General features: G+C 43.5%; 1 protein-coding gene across 1 annotated transcript in view; it reads left to right on the top strand.

Moving 5' to 3' along the window:
• Positions 1-26,723, top strand: part of LY75 (lymphocyte antigen 75) — a 104,145-nt gene that overhangs the window by 6,932 nt on the left and 70,490 nt on the right. Inside the window, exons 2-4 of the mRNA XM_070731605.1 lie at positions 16,167-16,538; positions 23,730-23,903; positions 24,480-24,644. Coding sequence (XP_070587706.1) covers positions 16,167-16,538; positions 23,730-23,903; positions 24,480-24,644 — 711 coding nt within the window. The remainder of the gene's footprint in view (positions 1-16,166; positions 16,539-23,729; positions 23,904-24,479; positions 24,645-26,723) is intronic.

Here is a 26,723-nt window from a genome sequence, read left to right as displayed (position 1 = left end):
TGAATTATTCTATACAATAACCCTGTGATTTAGTTCTGACAGATAAGTTGCTAGTAGATAATTATGGACCACTTGAGCTAAAGAGTATTCCACTCAGAATTGCTCTGCAGGTGAGATAGGCATTCTCTAAATTAGACAGAGAGAGAGACACACACACACACATACACCTAAAATGTAATTTTATCCTGTTGATAAATTGGTACTTTCAGTGGCTTTTTCTTTATAGAGATACAGGGAAATGCTATTTAACTGGATTCTGTGAAAGTGTCATACTTTTTGGCAGACCATCATGAGAGTTTTAGGATGATTTCACTGGTTTTTAATGAAAGAGAAGCTGTGGATTGACAAATTCAGAGAAGGAACGAAGAGTGCAACACATTTTGCCAACACTCATGGTGGCTGCTTAGCTCCAACAACTGCTTCCTATTGGGGCTCTAAGGAGCCCAGGCAGACAGGTGAGGAGTGGCCGTGATGGGAGGGGCGAGATTGGCAAGACTCCCCTTGATGTGAGTGACATCAAGTTGGTCACACCCACCCAATCAAATGACCACCAAGCCATGCCCATCAAGGCAGTAATTAGTCAGATCATATTAGTGGTCCGTGGGATTTAAAATTGTGAATTTAGTGGTCCCTGAGTTTCAAAAGGTTGGGGACCCCTCTTCTAGATGTTTGATAGATGCAATGGATGTACAGTGCATTCAGAAAATATTCACAACCCCCTTCACCTTTGTCAATTTTGTTATGTTGCAACCTGATTCTACAGTTGTTGAAATTCATTTTTTTCTCATTAATCGACACTCAGTACCCCATAGGGACAAAATGAAAATAGAATATTGTCCTATAATTGAAGGAGGTCTGAATATTTTCTGAATGCACTGTAAGCTAGAAGACTAATAAAATTTTTATATTAAAGAATAACAATGAACCAATGTGCTACAATGGTTAAGTAGTTCCATCTTCCGCTTGTATTTCTAGTCTCCAGATCCTCTACAGGTTATAACCAGAGTCCTCAACCACAGACTTGTAAGAAAGTGACTGTGCATTTCTTTTACCAACCAGGATCTGAGAGGTACAATGTGGTTAAACAGGTGCAACTTGGAAGAAACGGAATCGCAGTAAAGAATTTTTCCCCTGGTTTTTAAAAAAATGTCATTTATTGCAATGGTCCCTAATCCTTTGGGTGCCATGAACCAGTTCCATGGAAAAAGGTGTTTCTGCGGACCAGTGAGGGTGTGGTTTTGCATGCTGCTTCCCTCCCTGAAATGGAGTTTTGTGCAGCCCAGTTGCTAGCTTGCCGTGGACCAGTGTTGTTCCATGGACTGAGTGTTGGGGGACCCCTGATCTAGTGGTCAGCCAGATATTTGAAGCTCAGAAATTAGTATTGGAAGTAGTATTGGAAGACTTTAAAAGTCAACAATGGTGAGAGGAGGTTTTTATTTTTATCTTTTTTTAAAAAGCTTGATACATAGTTGTACAAAAGCGAACCTTACAAAGAGATGTAGCATCTTATGTACAGTGTGTGTTAGGATACGCAGAAGCTTGAAATGAAAACTCATATATTTCACCCTCAGAAAATTTCTTTTGGCTAGAATTGATTCCCACATTTGCAGAACACTTCAGCTAGAATGGAATAGAATGGAATAAGAAGAATTAGAATAGAATAGAATTCTTTATTGGCCAAATGTGACTGGACACCACAAGGAATTTGTCTTCGATGCGTAAACTTTCAGTGCACATAAGCGCTATAATTGTTAAATCATGATCATTGTTATCATAAGGGTACAGTCATACCTCGTCTTACGAACCTAATTGGTTCCAGGGGGAGGTTCGTAAGACGAACGGTTCGTAAGACGAAACATTGTTTCCCATAGGAAACAATGTAAAGTCAATTAATCCGTGCAACCAAAAAAACCCCCCGCAAAAAAACCGCTGCCGCCCGGCCGTCACCTTTTAAAACAGCCTGGGGGCTTCTCAGCGACCTCCCGAACGCCGAACGCCAAACCCGAACTTATGCGTTCGGCGTTCGGAGACAGCTGGGAAACCACGTGGCTGTTTTAAAAGGTCACAGCCGGGCTGGGGGGCTTCCCAGCACCCCCCAACCCCGAACCCGGAAGTTCGGCAAAAGTTCGGGGTTCGGGGGGGTGCTGGGAAGCCCCCCAGCCCGGCTGTGACCTTTTAAAACAGCCGCGTGGCTTCCCAGCTGTCTCCCGAAGCTGAACGCCAAACCCGAACTTCGGCGTTCGGAGACAGCTGGGAAGCTGCGCGGCTGTTTTAAAAGGTCACAGCCGGGCTGGGGGGCTTCCCAGCACCCCCGCCGAACCTGGAAGTTCGGCAAAAGTTCGTGGTTCGGGGGGGGTGCTGGGAAGCCCCCCAGCCCGGCTGTGACCTTTGAAAACAGCCGTGCGGCTTCCCAGCTGTCTCCCGAAGCCGAACGCCAAACCCGAACTTCCGCGTTCGGCGTTCGGAGACAGCTGGGAAGCCGCGCGGCTGTTTTAAAAGGTCACAGCCGGGCTGGGGGGGCTTCCCAGCACCCCTGAACCCCGAACCCGGAAGTTCGGCAAAAGTTCGGGGTTCGGGAGGTTGCTGGGAAGCCCCCCAGCCCGGCTGTGACCTTTTAAAACAGCCGCGCGGCTTCCCAGCTGTCTCCCGAAGCCGAACGCCAAACCCGAACTTCCGCATTCGGCGTTCGGAGACAGCTGGGAAGCCGCGCGGCTGTTTTAAAAGGTCACAGCCGGGCTGGGGGGCTTCCCAGCACCCCCCGAACCCTGAACCCGGAAGTTCGGCAAAAGTTCGGGGTTCGGGAGGTTGCTTGGAAGCCCCCCAGCCCGGCTGTGACCTTTTAAAACAGCCGCGCGGCTTCCCAGCAGCTTCCCGAAGCCGAACGCCAAACCCAAACTTCCGCGTTCGCCGTTCGGAGAAGGCTGGGAAGCCGCGCGGCTGTTTTAAAAGGTCACAGCCGGGCTGGGGCGCTTCCCAGCAACCTCCTGAACCGAACCCGGGGTTCAGAAAAATTTTGCCTCTTCTTACGAACTTTTTTCGAGTTACGAACCGGCGTTCGGGAGGCTGCTGGGAAGCCCCGCCACCCGGCTGTCACCTTTTAAAACAGCCGGGGGGCTTCCCAGCAGCCTCCCGAATGCCGGTTGGTAACTCGAAAAAAGTTCATAAGAAGAGGCAAAATTTTTCTGAACCCCGGGTTCGTATCACAAGTTGTTCGTAAGACGAGGGGTTCGTATCTTGAGGTACCACGTACATTCATCATAAATCATAAGATAGACACTTAGCACTTTTTATTAGCTGCTGCGGACCGGATTTCCTAAATGAACTGAATTATTCATTTTTACCTATATTTGTATTTTCTACATTCTTTATTTTTATATTTAGCTTTAATGGTGTTTTAATATTGATATTTCTAATTTTTAATATATTTTTTATACTTTTATATTAACTTATTAGTCTAATTAATCTATTTTAAATCAACTGGGGGGGGTTAAATTGATGTATAACTGGGGTGGGTGCAACAATGTGTATGGGAGGAGTGATTGGTATGAGTGGGATGATTGGAGTGGGTGGGGTTATGGGATGAATGGGAATAGTATGAATGATTTATTTGGCCCACCTGACGCTGGAGAGGCGGGAGGGAAGGGGGCATCGATCTCTGGGGTGGCAGAGGGTCGGAATATCCCGGTGTTGCTGGGGAGAGGTAGATATGGCGGGAGCCACGGAGTTAGCCGTTCCAGGGGAACGAGGGATCGCTGTTTAATAACTATTCCTTGTTCCGGCTCCGTGAGCTCAACCCAGGGCACTGGTGATGAGTGTAACTCTGGCCCTGGGCTCAGGTTGCTGCTGCTCAATGCCAGGTCGGTGGTAAATAAAGCTCTCCTCATCCGGGATTTAATCCTGGATGAGGAGGCCGACCTGGCATGTGTAACCGAAACCTGGCTGGGCCCGGAGGGAGGAGTTCCTCTCTCGGAAATCTGCCCAGCTGGGTTTCAGATATGGCATCAACCTCGACCCCAGGGAAGGGGGGGAGGAGTGGCTATTGTAGCCAGGGAGAGCCTTGGCCTGCGTGGGCTCGTTGCTCCGGAGATTGCGGGTTGCGAGTCCCTCCTTGTGAAGTTGGACTTAGGGGTTCAGGTGGGCTTGTTTCTCACGTACCTGCCTCCCAGCTGCGTGTCAAAAGCCCTGCCTGTGCTGCTCGAGGAGGTAGCCGGGTTGGCGGTGGAGTTCCCCGGACTCATCGTCCTGGGGGACTTCAACCTGCCGTCGCTCGGCGAAACCTCTGGGTTGGCACAGGAGTTCATGGCCACCATGACAGCCATGGACCTGACTCAAGTAGTACAGGGTCCGACTCACGAGGGAGGGCACGCACCTGACATGGTATTCCTTTCCGAGCAATTGAGTAATGGTCTGAGACTAAGGGGCTTAGAAGTGTTGCCTTTGTCATGGTCAGACCATTTCCTACTACGGCTTGACTTCCTGGCTCCAATCCTTCCCCGCAGGGATGCGGAACCAATTAAGATGTTCCGCCCCAGACGCCTGATGGACCCAGAGGGCTTTCAGATGGCGCTTGGGGTTATTCCAGAGGCACTCGTCCACAGTTCGGCGGAGTCTCTTGCGGAGGCCTGGAACAAGGCTGCAGCGGAGGCTCTTGACCGGATTGCGCCTTTGCGACCTCTCCGTGGCGCTAGACCCCGTAGAGCTCCATGGTTCAACGAGGAGCTCCGGGAGTTGAAACGCCAGAAGAGACGTCTAGAGAAGCGATGGAGGAAGAGTAACTCTGAATCTGATCGAACACTTGTAAGAGCTTTTATTAAGACTTACAAAGTGGCGCTCAAGGCGGCAAGATGCGCGTACCATGCCGCCTTGATTGCATCAGCGGAATCCCGCCCGGCCGCTCTGTTTAGGGTGACCCGCTCCCTTCTTAACCAGGGGGGAGTTGGGGAGCCCTTGCAGAGCAGTGCCGAGGATTTTAACACGTTTTTCGCTGATAAAATCGCCCAGATCCGGGCTGACCTTGACTCCAATTGGAAAACAGAGTTGACTGACAATGAGTCAGTCGAGGTGACTGGGGCACGTACTTGTCCACCTGTCTGGGAAGAGTTTGATCTGGTGACACCTGATGAAGTGGACAAGGCCATTGGAGCTGTGAGTTCCGCCACCTGCTTACTGGATCCGTGTCCCTCCTGGCTGATCTCGGCCAGCAGGGAGGTGACACGGAGCTGGGTCCAGGAGATTACCAACGCTTCCTTGGGGAGGGGAGTTTTTCCATCACTCTATAAAGAAGCGCTTGTGCGCCCCCTCCTCAAGAAGCCTTCCCTGGACCCAGCCGTACTTAACAACTATCGTCCAGTCTCCAACCTTCCCTTTATGGGGAAGGTTGTCGAGAAGGTGGTGGCACTCCAGCTCCAACGGTCCTTGGAAGAAGCTGATTATCTAGGTCCCCAGCAGTCGGGTTTCAGGCCCGGTTACAGCACGGAAACTGCTTTGGTCGCGTTGATGGATGATCTCTGGCGGGCCCGGGACAGGGGTTTATCCTCTGTCCTGGTGCTTCTTGACCTCTCAGCGGCTTTCGATACCATCGACCATGGTATCCTTCTGCACCGGCTGGGGGGGTTGGGGGTGGGAGGCACTGTTCTCCAGTGGTTCTCCTCCTACCTCTCCGGTCGGTCACAGTCGGTGTTAGTGGGGGGTCAGAGGTCGACTCCGAGGTTTCTCCCTTGTGGGATGCCTCAGGGGTCGGTCCTCTCCCCCCTGCTATTTAATATCTACATGAAACCGCTGGGTGAGATCATCCAAGGGCATGGGGTGAGGTATCATCAGTACGCTGATGATACCCAGCTTTACATCTCCACCCCATGTCCAGTCAATGAAGCAGTGGAAGTGATGTGCCGGTGTCTGGAGGCTGTTGGGGCCTGGATGGGTGTCAACAGACTCAAACTCAACCCGGATAAGACGGAGTGGCTGTGGGTTTTGCCTCCCAAGGACAATTCCATCTGTCCGTCCATTACCCTGGGGGGGGAATCATTGACCCCCTCGGAGAGGGTCCGCAACTTGGGCGTCCTCCTCGATGCACAGCTCACATTAGAGAACCATCTTTCAGCTGTGGCGAGGGGGGCGTTTGCCCAGGTTCGCCTGGTGCACCAGTTGCGGCCCTATCTGGACCGGGACTCATTGCTCACAGTCACTCATGCCCTCATCACCTCGAGGTTCGACTACTGTAATGCTCTCTACATGGGGCTACCTTTGAAAAGTGTTCGGAAACTTCAGATCGTGCAGAATGCAGCTGCGAGAGCAGTCATGGGCCTACCTAGGTATGCCCATGTTTCAACATCACTCCGCAGCTTGCATTGGCTGCCGATTAATTTCCGGTCACAATTCAAAGTGTTGGTCATGACCTTTAAAGCCCTTCATGGCACTGGACCAGAATATCTCCGAGACCGCCTTCTACCGCACGAATCCCAGCGACCAATTAGGTCCCACAGAGTGGGCCTTCTCCGGGTCCCGTCAACTAAACAATGTCGGTTGGCGGGCCCCAGGGGAAGAGCCTTCTCTGTGGCGGCCCCGACCCTCTGGAACCAACTCCCCCCGAAGATTAGAACTGCCCCTACTCTCCCTGCCTTCCGTAAACTTCTTAAAACCCACCTCTGTCGTCAGGCATGGGGGAACTGAAACACCTCCCCCGGGCATGCACATTTTATGTATGGGATGTTTGAGTGTATGCTTGTTAACAAAATGGGGTTCTTTTAAATGTTTTAAATTATATTTGGATTTGTTACAAACTGTTGTGTTGTGCTGTGAGCCGCCCCGAGTCTGCATAAATAAAGCCGCCCCGAGTCTAAATAAATAAATAAATAAATAAATAAATAGTGATAGTCATACTAGGAAACTAAATAAAATAATATAAATTGTAAAGATTACAAGCAACAAAGTTATAGTCATAAGGAGATCAGTAATAGGAAAGATGAGAAGAATGTAATACAGCCTTACTAAATACAGTATTGTGGGAATTAGTTGTTTAGCAGAGTGATAACATGGGGGGGGAACTGCCCTTGTGTCTAATCGTTCTGATGTGCAATGCCCTAAACCCGTGATGGCCATATCGTAGGGCACACTAGACTTTGCCATGTTTCAGCTTCAGCGCGCCTTAGGAAAGGCCGTTTCATCCTCTGGACGCTTCAGGCAAGCTTCCCAAAAGCCCCGGAAGCAAAATAATCCCCCACAGGGGGGGTGCACATGTAGGGATGGATGGGGGGTGTTGAGGGCATGTGCACACATGCTAGTACACCCACCCACACCCCTTTTGGCATGCAAACCAAAAAAGATTTCCCATCACTCCCCTATGTTATCGTTTTGAGAGTAGAAGTTTAAACAATTTATGTCCAAGATGTAAGGGGTCTGTAAATATTTTCACAGCACTTTTTTTACTTGTGCAGTATACAGGTTCTCAGTAGAAGGCAGGTTGGTAGCAATTGTTTTTTCTGCAGTTCTGATTATCCATTGAAGTCTGTGTCTTGTTTGGTTGCAGAGCCAAATCAGACAAAATTTATCTTAGGACACATCCCACATCTGTCTGGAAAGATTGAGGCATGTGATGAATGTTCCTGTTGAACTGAAATTAGATACTATATATAAAAAGAAGTCTCCCTAATTAGACTTCAGTTTTCTTCTGCTTTTTGCAATAGTGTCTACGGTCTGTGGAATGCCTTCATTCATTCTGTTACCCCTGCTGTCTTTCCTGAAGCTACTACCACACTTTATTTGATAGTTTTGCAAATAACTTTTGCATTCAATATCTTTTGTAAGCTGAAAAGTAACTGTCTCATAAAAGAACAAAACTACTGTAGGGTACAGGCATATAATAATATTTATTGCATTTCCCCAAAGAACAAAAAATGGCAATCAACATTAACTAAGGCTAAGACAGTCCTATCACAATGTTTAGGACTTTTTAGGATCCCTTCTGAGCAGTGATTGACTGCTACTGGAATGGTAAGGTGCTATTTCCGGTAGCGATTTTCAGGATTTGTGCACAGCTGTGCGCTCCTGACGTGTGCACGCATACCCCCCGCATGAGTTTTGGTGTCTGCGCATGCACAGCAAGTGAAATTTTGTGTAAAAACGCTCGCGCGAGCAAGATTTTAGCAGCTTTTGCTGATTTTTTGCTTCTGTGCATGCAGAACATTGCCAAAATCTTGCCCACACATCCTAACAAGATTTCGCTTGCTGTGACGGCCTTGGAGGGCGCACCAGTAGCGCCGAAGGTGGCAAGCCTTCACTGCTTCTGACCCTTTTGAAATAAAATACTTTTACAATGCTAAAAGGAAGTACTAATTGAAATCCGGAAAAAAATAGAACAAATAAATGCAAAAACAAAAGTGAAAAGTAATACAAAGTACATTTAAAGAAATACCTTTCTTTTTGGGAGTATAAGACGCATTTAAATTTTAGAAGAGGAAAACAAGAAAAAAAATATTCTGAACCAAATGGTGTAGTAATATATTATTTAATGAAATACCAGTGTGGCAGAGTACTTTTTACTATCATGTACATTTTTTACAACCATGTACATTTTTTACAAACTCCAAACTTGACAGCTTTAAGACTAGTGGACTGCAGTTCCCAGAATTCCTCCTCCAGTCATGCTAGATGGGGTTATCACAAGGATCGACAAACCCAGGCGCCTGGTCGCCAGTGGCGCCTAGAAAATGTTGTCTGGCGCCTAGAAAATGTTGCCTGCTGTACTGTATGTATACAGCAGTGTTTTTCAACCAGTGTGCCGCGAGACATGGCCAGGTGTGCCGCGAGGTGGCTCCTGCAAGTGGGAGCTCCAGGGCTGAGGCTTCAGCCCTGGAGCTCCCACTTGCAGAAGCCGCCCCCCGGCTATTGCCCCGCCGCCGCCGCTACCCGCGCACCCCAAAATACCCCCCCTGCGTGCCCTTTTCCATGGGCGCGCAGTCCCCATTCCCCTGCCTGCCTGGGGGGGGGGGCGGGGAGGCGCCGGCAGTAGAAGGCGCAGCCCCCGCCCGCCCGATCCGCTCCCTCTCCTCCTCTTCCGCTGAAAGAAACGCGCGGAAGCTGCCTGCTTGAGCCTCGCGTTGCTCCACCCCGCTTCATCCTGCTTGTCATCCTCCGTTGCCAGGAAAGCCGGGTTTGTTTTCCGTGAAAGCAGCGCGCCTTTTAACACGCTGCTTTCCTGCACCAGCGACGTTTGGCTGCCGGGGGGGGGCGGGGAGGAGAAAATCCTCCCCCCCCCAGGAGCAGCAAAAGCCTAAGCGGCGGGGTGCGCCGTTTGCCTTCCGGCTCAGTCGCAGAGGCTTTTGCTGCTTGTGGAGGGGGGGGGGTTGGCGGTGCCGATGCCAAATGCTTTCCCTCCGCGGTGGGGGGTGCAGGGCAGGCGCAGTCAGCCCCAGGAGACAAAGATGGAATGAGAGAAAGGAAAGAGAGAGAAAGGGAGGGAGAGAAAGAAAAAGTGAGAGATAGAAAGGAGAGAGAGAAAGGGAATGAGAGAAAGGAAAGAGAGAGAAAGAGAGGGGGAGAAGGAAAGAGTGAGAGATAGAAAGGATAGAGAGAAAGAGGGAATGGAAAGAGAGAGAAAGGGAGGGAGAGAAGGAAAGAGTGAGAGATAGAAAGGATAGAGAGAAAGAGGGAATGAGAGAAAGGAAAGAGAGAGAGAGAAAATAAGAGAGAGAGAGCAGCAGAGAGAGAAAGAACAAGAGAGAGAAAGCATGAGAGAGAGAAAGAACAAGAGAGAGAGAGAAAATAAGAGAACAAGAGAGAGAAAAAGATAGCAAGAGAGAGAGAAAGCAAGACAGATAGGGAGAGGAAAGGAGAGTGAGAGAAATGAGAACAAAAAGGGGAGAAAAAAGGAGAAATGAGAAAATGATTGAGGCAGAGAATGAGAGGAGAGTGAAACAAAAGAGAGAGAGAGGTGATTCTTGAAGCATATGGTAAAAAGCACCCAAATAATAAGAAAACCCCCCCAGCCCACACCTGTTTTTAAAAAGGATAAAAGAGAAAAAAACCCCAGCCCTCAACTGGTTTTGGAAATGGTTGGAGTGTGTATACATACACACACATAAGGGGGGGAGAGAGACAGGGATGGAAAAAGAGGAGAAGTGAGAGGGAGAAGGAATGAGGGAAAAAGGGAGGAAGAGAGAGAAATGAGAAACACGAGAGAGAAAAGGGGGAAAGACAGGAGAAGTACCCAGAAATGAGACAGTGGTATAAATTTCAGGAGGGATGATTGATGATTGACTGTATTTATAAGGGGATGTTACATGGGATTGTATATATGAGGGGGTTATTTATGTATGTATGTATGTATGTATGTATGTATGTATGTATGTATGTATTTATTTATTATTTATTTATTTATTAGATTTGTGTCATTTTGGTTGGTGGTGTGCCCCAGGATTTTGTAAATGTAAAAAATGTGCCGCGGCTCAAAAAAGGTTGAAAATCACTGGTATACAGTATATTTTTCCCGCCTTGTGTTTACGCCCAGAAATGGTACATCTTGGCTTCCGTAGCTCCGCCCATCAACCTCGGAGCGAGCTGCTTTCCCAGCGTCCCCTGCGCTTGCGTGCGTCTCTCCCTCCCCCCCTTGCCTCCATTCCGCCTCCTACTCGAACCCCTTCACTCCCCCCCACCGCACACAGACGCTCCGATCTTGGCCGCTCACCCGCCTTCGGAGAGAAGCGGAAGCCCCTCCCCTCCCGGCGTGAGGTTTTGTTCATTCCTCCTCCGGCCGCGTGCGCGGTGACTTCCGACCAGTAACCCCTCCTCCCCCCTCCCCCCCTCACCCGCGTCCCCGGCCCGGTCTCCCTTTCCTTCTTCTCTGTTTCGGTTTCTGACTAACGGTCTCCCCTCGGATCCCGACGGGAGTACAGCAGAGCCGGCTCGGCGGAGCCAGGCCTGCGCCGGGGGGGAGGGGGTGAAAGCGATGTCAGGTGGAGACTCGGCAAAAAACCAAGTTTGCTTAAAAAAAATTCTGGCTCCTAAATTTTTTGGCTGGCTCCTAGATTCTGAACAACTTTGTCGACCCCTGGGTTATCAGAAGGCAAAAACACCTCTATTTTTGCAAAAAGTGGCCTGTTTTTCGCCGTTTTTTTGTTTTTGTTTTTTTGCATAAACGGGACATGCAGAGGGTTTGGGAAGCCTACAGAGCGCTCCTGTGGGGGAAGGCAAAAACACCCTCTGCATGTCCCGTTTTGCAAAAAATGGTCCATTTTTTGCACTTTAAAAAAAAATCGGGGTGTTTTTGCCTTCCCCCACCCCCTAGGAGCACTCTGCAGGCTTCCCAAACCCTCTGTGCACCCCAAAATGGGACACGTGTGGGGCTATGGGAGGCCAAAAATGGCTGTATAAGACCATCTTTTGGGGAGCAAAAGGATGCGTTTTATACTCTGAAAAATACGATAAATCCAGATATTTCTTGTTACAAATACAGATAGTTCTCGACCATTCAAAGTTACTCATCATTGAAAAAAATGACTTATGACTGTTTTTCACATTTACAACCAACATAGCATCCCCATGGTCATGTGATAAAAATTCAGACTGCTGGCACTGACTCATTTTTATGACGTTTGCAGTATCCCAGAGTCTAGTGATCACCTTTTGCAACCCTCTGACAAAGAAAGTCAATGGGGAAGCCAGATTCACTTAACAACCATGTTACTAATTTAAGAAGTGCAATAATTTATTTAACCACCATGGCAAGAAAGGTCGTTAAATGGGGTCAAACTTAAAAAAATGTCTTACTTAGCAACATAAATTTTGAGCTCAATTGTGGTCATAGATCAAGGATTACTGGTATAAGCAACTTTTTCCACCCCATATCAGATTACATACAATGTTTATTTCTTATCATAAACCCCTTCCCATTATCCATTCACAAATCCAAAACTTGTCATTAGTATCTACATATTGGCAAAAAGTCCATAAATGGTTTCCAGTAGTTTTTAAAAATATTCCATATTTTAGCCCTAATTAATCCGGCCAGCTTTACATTCCTCTCTTTCACTTCTATCAATTTTAATCTTTAGTTCATGAAATTGCTATGGTAGGAACTCTTTGACCCCAAGCACTGTTCTCGGAGATTGTACATTGGACTTAGGTGAAGGCATACTGGTAATTTGTTCAGCACCATCGTAACTTTAAATGGGCACTGACTGAATGGTCATAGGTTGAGAACTACCTATTTAGTAAACACTTGTTGGAGATGGAAAAACATTAACATAAAAAATAAGCAAAACTACTTAGCACTTATTTTCACTCAGCACTTATTTTCACTTAGTGTTTTTCAGTAAAATGTGTACTTCCAGACAACTATGAAATGTAAGATGAAAGCACAAAATTAAAGTTAGGATTAATAGATACTTCCTGATCATGTTTCTATTTCCTCTGAAAAAGTTGTCATTTCCAAGGCCAAATTAGTGGCCTTCTAGGATAGTGATGGATTGGGCATGAAGGATTCTGTTGAATGAATGAAATGCTAAACTGGAGGCTCAATATTATTATTTATATTTTCAAAAAGTAGAGAAAGGATGATCTAGGAACTAGATACTGAAACTTAAGATTTTACAGCAGTTATTCAAGTTACTGATCTATAAATAGTTGGGAAATAATGTCAATTACCAGAAGTCAGTATGGTTTTCTCAAGAACAAATAATTCCAGATTAATTTCATTTCTTTAATTCATACGTAGTTTCCTTAATAGTTTATGGGAAAGCTACAGACATGCAGTAATTTTAGAAAACATTTGACATGCGATATTCTGATTGGAAATCTGGATTACAGGAATATTGAATGAGTAGAAAGCTATCCTGAAAGCCATGGAAAGGAATGTGACTTTTTTTAAAATAAAAAAAATATTTTTGGGCCTTTACTTTCCAGCATTTTATTTATGATTTGTAAGAAGTCATGGAATGAATCATAACAAAGTGTGCATAATGGATGTATGGAATTTGGTGGGATTACCTTGTAGAGAGAAAGAATTCAACCCTATCTTAAGAAATTAAAGCAATTTAACTGTTATTAAAACAAAATACAATTTAACAGAGAGGCAAATTTCTTCACTTAAGCCAATAAAAATCAACTGTACAGACACAGCAGGGCATAGTTGGATTAACCATTGTGTTTGTGAAAAACATTTTAGAAATATTGATTACCAACTGAGTCAGAAATATGAGTCATTGCAAACACTATTTTAAGCTGCATTAATAGCATGGTTTTCAATTTGTGAGAAGTGATGGTTACTCTTTGATTTGGATCAGTCAAACCTCACTTAAAGTATTGTGATCAATTTGAAAACATTTAAGGAAAATTTAGTTTTGCTTCCTGATCTGATCTTCTTCAAAAGGCTGATTACAGTACTGTATATGCATCTCAAGAATCTTTAGAAGTGTTAATGAAATTCACTACCTGTATTTCTGACTCATTTATCGAAAACTGTTATAAATAACTTGCACCACAAAATTTATAATTCACACTTGTGTGATGTTCTGTTCATTAATTGGGAAAATTATTGGTTTAGTTCATATTTTACTTCTAGCAACCAGTAATCAAATACATAAAAGGAGCAGTCTATTTGTTGCCTCATCCTGCTACAAATTTTCTGTAGTGATCTGTTTCTCAGAACCTTTTTCTAAATTCATAGAGATTTAGAATTCATTGTGATTATTATATTTTTAACATTTTCAACATTTGACTTGAAATAGAGCATCTGTTGGTGGTAAGGGGAGCAAATGACAAGCGTTGAATTGTCACAACATGGATACAAGGGTGAAATGTACAAATTTTCCTTACCGGTTCTGGGGGCGTGGCTTGGTGGGGGTCATGTGACTGGGTGGACGTGGCCAACTTGACATCACTCACGTCACTTACCGTTGGAGCCAGAAGCTTCACATTCTGAAGCACATTCTGCCCTTCTGAAGCCCCCAACGCTTTAAGTTTCCCTCCACCATCTAGCTTGACTGCCCAAGCGAACCTCAGAACATTTTCTTGACCCGCTCTCCATCCCGGAAGGCCACACATAGCCCCCCCCCTGCCAATCCTCTATACAAATTGCTCACCCCATTTCTGCACAGGCAGAGCTCTCCCTGCAGGGTGATCTAAAGAGGGGAGGGGGATGCTGTACAAACCCATGCCTCCCGTGCTGGCTCCAAGAGCTGTTAACATATATTATTAACATTGTCAGCTATATAAAAGGTAGTAATTCTAAATGGATTTGCAAGATGAATCCAAACTAAAAGCTCAAGCACCAGAAAAGAAACCCCATCTGCAAGACTACATTTCAGGTTTCAATTCACAAAATCAAAGCAATGAAGCTGGAACAAGACACAGGACAGCACAAAACACTAGACAGAATCGCAACAATTTTTCATTTAAAAGGAGCTCTACTTCCGCTGATAGACCCTCCCGCCACAGTCATCCTCCTGCAGAAAACAGTTGTTCTCTGAGCTAAGATGGCAAGAAGCTGTATCTCGGCTCACCCAATTCCCAGGACTACCCTGAATGGTCCCAATTCGGTGTGGAGAGGGTGGCTCCCCCTGGCAATCAGATGTTTCAATATTTCTATTGAAGATCTATTTACATAGCAGTAATACCTGTTGGTTCAATGGAACAAGCTTCTAATTAATGGGTTAGACTGCAAATACTGTATTTAGGATAATAGCCATAAAGATTGACTAAAGACTAATAAATTGTGGATTAATCTAAACAGTACTGGGAATGCAATAAAAGATTAATAATAAAATAAAAACAGTATTGGGCATTAAACTAGAAAAGTTCACGAGTTCTTCATTGTACTACTATGAAGAAAATCAAATTGACACATACATCAATGAATTCACCTAAACTAAAAAGCAGGGTGAAATGCTACCAGTTCAGCTTGGTTCTCCTGAACTGGTAGTAACAAATGCTTCTGGTTCAACGAACCTGTAGTAAAAAATACTTTTAAAAAGTAAAAAAAAGATTCCGAAAATTGGGCGGCACAGCTGATTGTTAAAGCATTTTTCACTGGCGCTCACATGACTACAGAATATTGCAAAGTCATAATTGAAAGCTGATTGTCTGGATTGTGACTACGTGAATGCTCGTTCAGCAAAATTATGAATTTGAAAAGTCAATTGAACGAGGTGTTGTTAAATGAGGACCACCTGTTTAGCTTTATCTAATCATCTTTATTAGCTTCCACTCCATTTTTGGATTTTCATAAAATGCTCCATTCAACTGATGTTGGGGTAGATACAGTGGTGGGCTGCTGCCGGAATGGCTAATTGCAAACAGCTCCACGACTCTGGTGCGCGAATGCGGGATCAAGCGCAATTTTGCTTCCTGCACCTGTGCAGGTAGCAAAATCTCGCATGGGGACCTTTCGGCAAGGTTTTTTGCTTCCCCACAAGCAAAATACCTCGCTGAAATGCACACGCTCGTGCGTCCCTGTGCAAAATTCTGCTACATGCACAGATGAGGGAAGCAAAATTGCGCTCGATCCTGCACTTGCGCACCAGAGCTGCAGAGCTACGCACAATTAGCCATTCCAGCACCAACCCACTAATGGGATAGTACACAAGATTCTACCAATTTTAGCCTTCAAATATCCAGGTTACCTCTAGTGGGGAAATAGCTAAAATGCCACTTTACTTCCATCTATTGATGGATGGATGAATTTTTGCAAGGGAAAAGGGCAGAGGCATTAGCCCATTTATGAAACACCTTTCAGGGAGATGCTAATATTATTCTTATTATCTTGTTGTTGTTGTTGTTAATGATGATGATGAAGTTGTTATTCCATGCCTCCTAAACATTGAGCATTCAGTGATACTATAATTGATGCTGCCTGTCTTTAAATATTGCTTTATTTGCTTCTAAGCTCATGTTGCTCTTTTAATCTTCCAGAAACTATATGTAATGCTGCTGTGGCTTAGAGAATGCTGTTTCTAAAGTATATAGACAGCCACAGGTATTTTCAGTAATAATTAAGATGTTCTGTCATTGAATGTTAACAGTGTTTTCCAGTGATACAACATAATCTAGCCGCTCAGAGTCCTTTTGGAGTGAGTGGCATATAAATACAATAAATAAAATCTTTCAGTATTATCGTTGTTTCTATTGAAAGTTAGAGCAGATAAATCACTAAAATATGTTTTTTCTCCATACAGATAACAATCTTTTCACCATCCGGCATGAAAACTCTAATAAGTGCATCCAAGTTAAAAACCAGCGCCTAATATTAGGAGATTGTAAGGAGACAGATGAGAACTTATGGACCTGGGTCTCTGAACATCGCCTTTTTAATTTGGGATCCCAAAAGTGCCTTGGACTCGAGACTGTGAAGTCTACAAATACCTTAAAAATGTTTGCTTGTGACTCGAATATCAATCTGTGGTGGCGCTGTGTTGGCGATTCCATTCTTTCCACATCTCAGAACAAACTAGCATTAAAGAATGAAATCCTCGTTGTAAGCCTAAACTCTTCTGATGCTTGGAGAAGAAGCAATTCCAGCGATACAATTTGTAAATTTCCATATAGTGGTATGTATTTCCTTTGATTTATAGAAAGGGAAAGAAGGGTTTCAGCCGGAATATGGTTAAATGCTGACTTCTAAGGCATTCAAAAGAAAGGGAGCATTTCCAGTTGAATGTGGCATCAAATGATGATTAGTCACCAGTAATCTTAATTAACACTCATGTGATGAACTCGAATTCAGACAATCCTGTGTATGATCTAACTTACATTGTTTCCAGATATAGGGACTGCAAGTACCAGCATTCTCAGTTTGCTGAGACTATGCTGGTTTAAATTTTGGGAAGTTGAAATCCATACTTGGGGATAGCCAATGGTGGGATCCTGCCCTGCTAGGTGACCGGCTAGGTGGACGGTCAGGCAGCACTCAGTCTCCTACACATTCCTGGCTGTGAGGGAGGAATATGCTACCCTGTGCTTCATTTTAGGCCTAGTAGGCCTCCCTGCAGCCTCCTGGGAGCGAAAACAGGCTTCAGGGGGCCATGCCATACATCCACACACCATTTTGAACCCAGGTGGCCTCCCTGCAGCCTCCTGGGAGTGAAAATGGGCTGGAGGGGGGCTTCGCTGCACCACTGCATGCCCCATTTTGGGCTAGGAGGCTTCCCTGCACTTATCTGGGAGCCTAAATGAGGTGTGTGGGGACTCCTGGAAGGAGTGGGGGGCAGCCAGCAATTTTAACTTCTGGCTCAAACCGGCTGAATCCCACCACTGGGAATATCTAATACAGTAGAATGTTAATTTGGAGGATGCCAGAATGTATTTTGGAATGCATTTGGAGGAGCACTAAGACCATTAATGTAGTGATTAAGGTGCTGACCCAGAAACCAGGAGGCTGTGGGTTTTAGCCCCATTTTAGGCATGAAGGCTAGTTGGATGATTTTGAGCCAGTCACCCTCAAGGTGGTTGTGGGGAGAATAGGAGGAGGAAGGAATATTTGACATGTTCACCTCCTTTGAGTTATTAATAAAGCAAAAAAGGCAGGATAAAAAAAATTCTAAATGAATAAATAAAATCTTTAATAAATAAATTAAGGAAAAAAGCATTGCAAATAACTGATGTTCCTTTTGGAAAACATGCAGAATTCCCATGATTTTAAAAAGGGCTCAGATTATTATGGTGATGATTTTGCAGGATGAAACAGTTTATTTCCAGAAGAAAATATTATGTGGAAAAATCAGTGAAATATTAGACATTATGCTGGATTTGGAGGTGGAGAGACATACAATTGTTTGATAATGGTCTTTGCATTTAAATCTTTATACATTTGGCATTTATAAATAATACATAATTTATTTCCTCTGTAGTGGACTGTTGATATTACATTAAATCATGTTTTAGCATAAGGGTAGATTATCCATAGGTTCAAGTGCTCCCCTGCACAATTTCTCTACTTCTCAAGATCCTTCACATTCATGTAGTTAATTTATAAAAGTAAAGTGCTGGTTTTCAATGGTGGGTTGGTTTATTTTTGCCCTTTTATTGTATAGAATAAGCCCTAAAAATATATTAAAACCTCTACTTTGACTAAGTTGTTTCCTCCCCCAAAATCAGACCCTGAGGTTTGCTTCCTCAATGTCCTTTTAGAGAGGAAAAAAAGTCATGTATGGTGGGGAGAACAAAATTGTAGTTCTTTTTTTATCGACCAGGTGAAATGGTCGTAGTGTTGGGCGAACCGAACCTGCACAATTCGGGTCCGTACCAAATTTTGTGGTGTTTGGCATGCCGGACCCGAACTCGATTTTTTTAAAAAAATCGTGCTTTGGTTCCATGGAATCCAGGAAGTGATCACCTTGGCGTCCTTAGCAACCTGCTAATGGAGGGATTCCCAGCTCCTTCAAAGGGAGGTCTTTTCATGTAAATTTTTTAAAAAATTTTACGAGAAAGGACACCACAGCAGCGCTGCAAGCAAAGGGAGGTCTTTTCACGTAAAAATAAAAAAAAATATTTTTATGTGAAAGGACCTTCCTTTGCTTGCGCCGCCGCTGCGGCATCTATTTCGTAAAAATAAAACTAAATAAAAATAAAAAATCTGTTAAAATAAAAAACGATGGGATTCCGGGGGTGGAGCTGTGGTGCCATGGACTGTTCGGGTTCGCCCGAACTTGCCGAACCCGAACACCGTTGGGTTTGCCCATCACTAGTCAGAGGTTGATTTCTCCTGGTTCTGACCAGTTTGCCCGAACCTGGTAGCAAACTGCTGGTGATGTCATGATGATGTCACAGAACCGATTCGGTCGGTGCCAGTCTGTGGGTGCCACCATCTTTTTGTGTTTGTGTGTGAATTTTTTGGGTGATTTTTTTCCCTTCTACACATGCACAAAGCCAGGTTTCCAGCACTGCACATGCGTCACCATATTGGTTTTGGATTTTTGGGGGAGGGGATGACTTTTTTTGGCACTGTGCATAGGCACACAAAGCAAGCGTGCACCCACAAGGCATCACCACGCGGCACAGTAGGAAGCGAACCAGCAGTGAGGCAATTTAGAACCCACCCCTCCCTGAAAATGGTGACGTAAGAGGCCAGAGTTAATCCAGGGTTAAGTGAAAGAAGTGAAAGTTTCTGAACTTCTCTTTTGATTAAACTGGTGGATTTTTTTTTTCCAGTTTTGGAGTAGGCTTTGAACTTCAATCATTTTTAAGAAATGGGGAATTGGCCAAAACAATGAAACCAGTGCTCGCGCTGCCTCTAATTTGAATGCCAATACAGTATTTTCAAATTGAAAGAACTCTGGGGAAGTCCTACAAACTCATTTTTAACTATCCTTTTCCTGTGGTTACTGCATAGAAAACAGGGAGCTCCAGTAGCACAAAACCATTCTGCCTTCTACTCGCTCTACTAAATATTGGGCATGTCTAAACAAGCAAATGGAAATTATCTCAAGGCATTTCTGCCTTGTTCTGTGGAGCTACTTGAGCGAGGTTTTATCGCTGTATCACACAGTTGTTTCTAGCCAGATTTGTGTTTACATAATTATGAATGAACGTATTTCTTTTTCTCTTTTTCCTTTCTTCCACCTCGCCCTGTAGACCTTTATTATAAAGTTTATAAAATTATAAGATCACGGACAGGAACTGTCTTGTTTTTTTATTTCTGTTTAACAGATCTAAATAGATTTAAACAGCTATACAAATTAATTATAATTATTACAACAAAGTCACCAGAGATCCCATATTCACAGGCCTTTTCTCCTGATCTAACCTAACCCTCAGCCAGTTCAGGCTATTTTTATCTACAGGGGCTGAAGTCCTCTTAGTACAATTACTTAGTACAATATTCTTCCTGGTTCCTTTCTGAGCTTTCAAAACCAGCCCCAATGTCTTCTCAGCAAGGCAGTGGAGTAATGTATTTATTTTACTTGTGTTTATTAAATGTGTTGCGGTACATCTAGCCGAGGTATTATTAATAATCTCTGTTGGGATTATCAGAGCACAGTCTTTAATTTCTCAGGGATTTGGTTTGTTCGTTCACTTCATATGAGAAGATTGTGCAATCTTTCACTGCTGGTATGAAGAGACGCCTGTTCTCCAACCCAACAAAGGCAGCTTTCATCAGTATCATGTGCAGCCTTTGGAGTCAGAAAGTTTGCCCTGTATCTGCTCAATATTCACAACAGTAATAGCAAAAGAATCAGGGACAATTAAAATACTAATAACCACACACATAATTTTGAATTGTCATATACAGTACCTCCTATATTTTGTATTTAATCATTCTGGAGATTGCCCTTCTTCTATTAGAAAGCCAGCAAGGATAACCAAACAAATCTTGAAACATTCAGTTTTATTTTGACTATGTCCTTTGAAAGCTATTTTGCTGAAAATTATGATGATATCTCATTAGCCAACTTGGTTGTTTAATGCAGTGTTTTTCAACCAGTGTGCCGCGGCACACTAGTGTGCCGTGAGACATGGTCAGGTATGTCGCAAAGATCAGAGAGAGAAAAAAAAACAAGAGAGAGAGAAAGAAAGCAAGAGAGAAAGAATGAGAGAGAAAGAGAGAAAGAAAGAGCAAGAGAAAGAAAGCAAGCAAGCGAGAGAAAGAGAGAGAGAGAAAGAGAGAGAGAGAAAGAAAGCAAGAGAGAGAGAGAAAGAAAGAAAGGGAGAGAAAAAGAAAGAGAACGAGAGAGAGAAAGAAAGCAAGAGAGAGAAAGAGAACAAGAGAGAGAAAGCAAGCAAGAGAGAGAGAAAGAAAGAAAGAGAGAGAGAAAGAGAGGGAGGAAAGGTGGGAGAGAGAAAGACAGAGGGAGGTAGGGAGGGAGACAGAAAGAGCAAAAAAGAGGAAGGAAGAAAGAGAAAGAAAGAGGGATGGAGAGAGAAAAAAAGGAAGGGAGAGAAAGAGGGAGGGAGAGAGAAATAGAGCGAAAGGAAGGAAAAGAGAGAGAGATTTTTTTTTGTCCAAACTTTTTTTAGCTGCCCCCCCTCCTCACTCAATGTGCCCCATGGTTTTGTAAATGTAAAAAATGTGCCGCGGCTCAAAAAAGGTTGAAAATCACTGGTTTAATGGCCCTCCTGTCAACAATTGCTTCAACCACAACAACACACAAGCACACAATCGATACAAACTAAAAGTAAACCTCTCCAAACTCGACTGCAGGAAATACGACTTTAATAACCGAGTAGTTAATGAATGGAACTCACTACCTGACTCTGTAGTATCATCTCCTAACCCCCCAAAACTTTACCCTTAGACTATCCACTGTTGACCTCTCCCAATTCCTAAGAGGTCAGTAAGGGGTGTGCATAAGTGCACCAGTGTGCCTTCCGTCCCCTGTCCTAATCTCTCTCTCTCTTACTAGTATCATATGTATAAACATCATTATATCTTTGTATACTACCAATACATACTAGAGAGAGAGAGAGAGAGAGAGAGAGAGAGAGAGAGAGAGAGAGAGAGATGTCAACTGTAAAAGCTGAAACTTAAAGGGAACTTAAGATCCTCCAGATTACCTATCATCATCTAGTGATAGTGTTTCCTAGCTATCCAGTACTTTGGAAGTTACCTACTATCTAGTGATCAGATTTATATACTGTAGTTGTCCAGCTGTCATGACAATCATTAAGTGTTGTACCTTATGATTCTTGACAAATGTATCTTTTCTTTTATGTACACTGACAGCAAATACACCAATGACAAATAGCTTGTATGTCCAATCACGCTTGGCCAATAAAGAATTCTATGCTATTCCATTCCATTCTATTCTATTCAGTGAATTCCAAGCAGTGAACACAAGAAAGAACATAATATACAAATCAATTAAGATGTAGCTGAATTAGCTTCTGTTGCTGGATCTGTAGTTTAGCAGCATCTGAAGAGACTCAGGTTGCTCTCCCAGTGCTATGATTTTGAAATCACTTTTTTTCTTGGCAAGAATTTTTTTTCACTCTCTGCATGGGTGAGAAATGTGGCTACATGTTTTTACTTATTACTTATATTACTTTGAATATTACTTTGAGCAAAGTAGATACAGAAAAAAATAAATGAATTTATATCTGAATGTATTGACCACATTGAAAACAAGCAACCTCATTTTTCCATTTTTTAATAAAAAGAATTTCCAGCACAAAATTTTCATTTCAATAACAGGTAGCTCTTTAAAATATATCAGTATATGCTAATTAGCATGAGAACAGTTTTGAAAGCTTGGTACGCAAGTAAGTTATGAAAGCTGTGCAGGCAAGATGTTTGTTTCAACATATTGCTTTGGCATTAAAAATGTGGAGACAACTTGCTTTTGCTAGTAATTTCGAAGCCAGGTTTTTTTTCTTTCTACTTTCCCTTGTGGGTAAGGCATATTCTCTTTGCAAAGTCAATCTACTAGCTTATGCATTGACTGTTATAAAAATCCTCTTCCAAACTTGAAGCAAGATCCTTTTAAAACCAGAAATTCAAACATCTGTAGAAAATGACAGGTTGAAACACTTAATCTAAGACAAGAAATCATGCACCCAAGTTTCATACCATAGATCGGCAGCCCCCAATCTTTTGGGAATCAGGAGCCGTTTCAGCGGGGAAAGGGTTTTCTGTGAACCCGAGGGGGCAGAGTTTCTCATGCTGCCTGCATCCCACAGAAGAGGTTCACCTGTTTCCGTGGACTAGTTGCTGCCATGCTATGGACCGGTGCCAGTCCACGGACCAGGGGCTGGGAAACTCTGCCCTAGATCAAGGATGAACCACTTATGGTTCATGGAAGTCCTGTTTTCACAATACAGCCACTACAATACAATGCTACCCAGCTATTTGAGCCATTTGAAGCTATTTAGGAAGATGATAATGTTTCCTTTGGAAAAACCATGAGAAAGCCTCTTCTGTAAACACTCTGATACTCGATTGAAAAGCCTGCTGGTCTCTAGAAAGCCTGTTGTAGCATGTCCTACTACTTTTCACTGAAGACTCAGTCCTACTTTGGCCTTTTGTATTGTTCTTTATATTGTGTAGGTCAGATAATCATCTTGTGATTTTGATACTAGGTTGTTTTTTTGTTAACCATATATGACCTCTGACTCTATTGTTGGCTCTGCCCAATGTAACGTACGATATGTGCGTGCATCATTCTTCCTGCAGTCATACCATTGCATTGGTTGCCGATCAGTTTCCGGTCACAATTCAAAGTGTTGGTTATGACCTTCATGGCACCGGACCAGAATATCTCCGGGACCGCCTTCTGACGCACGAATCCCAGTGACTGGTTAGGTCCCACAGAGTTGGCCTTCTCCGGGTCCCGTCGACTAAACAATGTCGTCTGGCGGGACCCAGGGGAAGAGCCTTCTCTGTGGTGGCTCCAACCCCCTGGAACCCCCAGAGATTAGGATTGCCCCCACCCTCCTTGCCTTTCGTAAACTCCTTAAAACCCACCTCTGCCGTCAGGCATGGGGGAATTGAAACATCTCCCCCTTGCCAATGTTGTTTTGGTGTATGAATGATTGTGTGCTTGTTTTTTATATATATTGGGGTTGCTATTATGAATTTTTTAACCTAAAACTGTAATTAGATTGGTAAATATTAGATTTGTCACTATGTACTGTTTTTGCCATTGTTGTGAGGCGCCCCGCGTCTGCGGAGAGGGGCGGCATATAAATCCAATAAATCTAATCTAATCATACAGGTCTTAAAGTAATATTTTAAAAATATGTTTATTTTACACCAAATAAACTCATTTCCGTATTTTTTCAATCCCTTTTTGGTTTCTTTTATGCAGAAAGTTATACCAGGGAAGGTAATGCCAATGGAAAACCTTGTGTGTTTCCTTTCTTACTTAATAATACATGGTATCATGATTGTATTCACATTGAGAAGCATGCAGGAAGTAAATGGTGTTCCACAACCACTTACTTCAATCAAGACGGACAATGGGGCTTGTGCTTACAAAGAGGCAAGTGACTTTCCTAAAATAGTATCCTGAAAAATTAATGTTGCATTAATGCATATTGTATACTTTGGTATTTCACGAGAAAAGGGATGAACAGAGCTTCACATCTCATAATAGCTTTCTACTGACTAAACAGTGTTGTTGTATCATAACCAATTAGAATTTTCTATAAATTAAGGTATTAAAATTTATTTGCCTGAGGTTCTAGTTTGTGTTATAAAAACCTGTTCAAAAAATGTAGTTTCATCTTAAACCTAGAACCTAATTGATATATGTTTGTTCCTTGTGAATTCTTGTCCTCACAATTTTAGTGGATCCTGGTTTTTCTCACTTGTTCTACAAACATGTTACAGGCAGCACAAGGAGAAATATGGGGTAGGCGGGGGATTGGAAGACTAGACCTAGATCCCAGTCTCTCTCTTTTGGAGTCTGGATGGCAAAGATGATGGAAATTGAATGGAGATGAAGATAATATGTGTATATGTATGTTTGCTCTCATATTAAGGCAACATATTCACGAATTCTATATTATGGTTATGATACCTGTAAATCTCAGATATGAATACTTGTCTTCCACAGAGGATGGCTGTCAAAACACATGGGAACAGTTTAACGATACTGGAAATTGTTACCAGTTCAATTCACAGTCTGCCCTTTCTTGGAAAGCAGCATATCTCTCATGTAAGAAGCAAGGCAGTGATTTGATCAGCATCGCAAGTGCATCTGAATTAAATGATATCAAAGGTAAGTAAAACTTTATACTGCATTCTAGAGGAAAGCTGTCAGTGGCTAATGAGAAGTAAGTGGATTGATTACAAGATAGATGCTGCTGACTCAGTTAAAACAAGCCCATGCAGAGACAATTGCCACTTAAAAGCAGATGATAGTGCCAGAGAGGTAGATCCTAATTTGGAACCTAAAAAGAGAGTGAGGAACAAGCTAAGAGATCTAAGTCTATATCCAAAGGACTGTGCAGTCAGCTTCTATTGTGAAAGGTAGTTGGTTGATCTGCAAAAGTTGAATGGCTCCTATCCACAAGAGTCTTTTAAATCGAATGCTTTCATTCAAACATCCTACTATTGTCAGCATGTTGTTCAAAATAAACCCTTTTTTGAGCAGATTTGAGATTTTCCCATTATACAGTGAGGGGTGGGGGAAGTATTTAGTCAGACACCAATTGTGCAAGTTCTCCCACTTAAAAAGATGAGAGAGGCCTGTAAATGACATCATAGGTAGACCTCAACCATGAGAGACAACATGAGAAAACACATCCAGAAAATCACATTGTCTGATTTTTAATGAATTTATTTGCAAATTATGGTGGAAAATAAGTATTTGGTCACCTACAAACAAGCAAGATTTCTGGCTCTCACAGACCTGTAACTTCTTTAAGAGGCTCCTCTGTCCTCCACTCATTATCTGTAGTAATGGCACCTGTTTGAATTTGTTATCAGTATAAAAGACACCAGTCCAGAACCTCCAAACTCCACTATGGTGAAGACCAAAGAGCTGTCAAAGGGCACCAGAAACAAAATTGTAGCCCTGCACCAGGCTGGGAAGACTGAATCTGCAATAGGCAAGCGGGTTGGTGTGAAGAAATAAACTCTGGGAGCAATAATTAGAAAATAAAAGACATATAAGACCACTGATAATCTTCCTCAATCTGGAGCTCCACGCAACATCTCATCCTGTGGGGTCAAAATGATCACAAGAACGGTGAGCAGAAATCCCAGACCCACACAGGGGAACCTAGTGAATGACCTTCAGAGAGCTGGGACCAACATAACAAAGGCTGCCATCAGTAACACATTACGCCGCCAGGGACTCAAGATTCTGCAGTGCCAGACATGTCCCCCTGCTTAAGCCAGTACATGTCCAGGCCCATCTGAAGTTTTCTGAAGATCATTTGGATGATCCAGAAGAGTATTGGGAGAATGTCATATGGTCAGATGAAACCAAAGTAGAACTGTTTGGTAGAAACACAACATGTCGTGTTTGGAGGAGGAAGAATGCTGAGTTGCATCCAAAGAGCACCATACCTACTGTGAAGCATGGGGGTGGCAACATCATGTTTTGGGGTGGTTTCTCTGCAAAGGGACCAGGACGACTGATCCGTGTACATGAAAGAATAAATGGGGCCATGTATTGTGAGATTTTGAGTGCAAACCTCCTTCCATCAGCAAGGGCACTGAAGATGAAACGTGGCTGGATTTTTCAGCATGACAATGTTCCCAAATACACTGCCAGGGCAACGAAGGAGTGCCTTCGTAAGAAGCATTTTAAGGTCCTAGAATGGCCTAGCCAGTCTCCAGATCTCAACCTTATAAAAAACTTGAAGGGAGTTGAAAGTCTGTGTTGCCCAGCAACAGCCCCAAGACATCACTGCTCTTGAGGAGATCTGCATGGAGGAATGGGTCAACATACCAGCCACAGTGTGTGCCAACCTTGTGAGGACCTACAGAAAATGTTTGACCTCTATCATTGCCAACAAAGGATATATAACAGTATTGAGATGAACTTTTGTTAATTGACCAAATACTTATTTTCCACCATAATTTGGAAATAAATTCGTTAAAATCAGAGTCATGTTGTCTCTTATGGTTGAGGTCTACTTATGATGTCAATTAAAGGCCTCTCTCACCTTTTTAAGTGGGAGAACTTGCACAATTGGTGTCTGACTAAATACTTTTTTTCTCCACTGCATATGCTTCATACAAAGGGAGTTAGCCCATTAAATAACTTCATCTTGGCAGTAGGAGAGCTTTTACTTTAAAATTAATTATAGCATAAAAGTTGGTAACTCCAAGGACTTTTTATCACAGT

Source organism: Erythrolamprus reginae, chromosome 1, assembly GCF_031021105.1.
Source record: "Erythrolamprus reginae isolate rEryReg1 chromosome 1, rEryReg1.hap1, whole genome shotgun sequence".
NCBI lineage: Eukaryota > Metazoa > Chordata > Lepidosauria > Squamata > Dipsadidae > Erythrolamprus > Erythrolamprus reginae.
The sequence above is the reverse complement of the archived record's forward strand: the minus strand, read 5'-3'. Positions and strand labels throughout refer to the sequence as shown.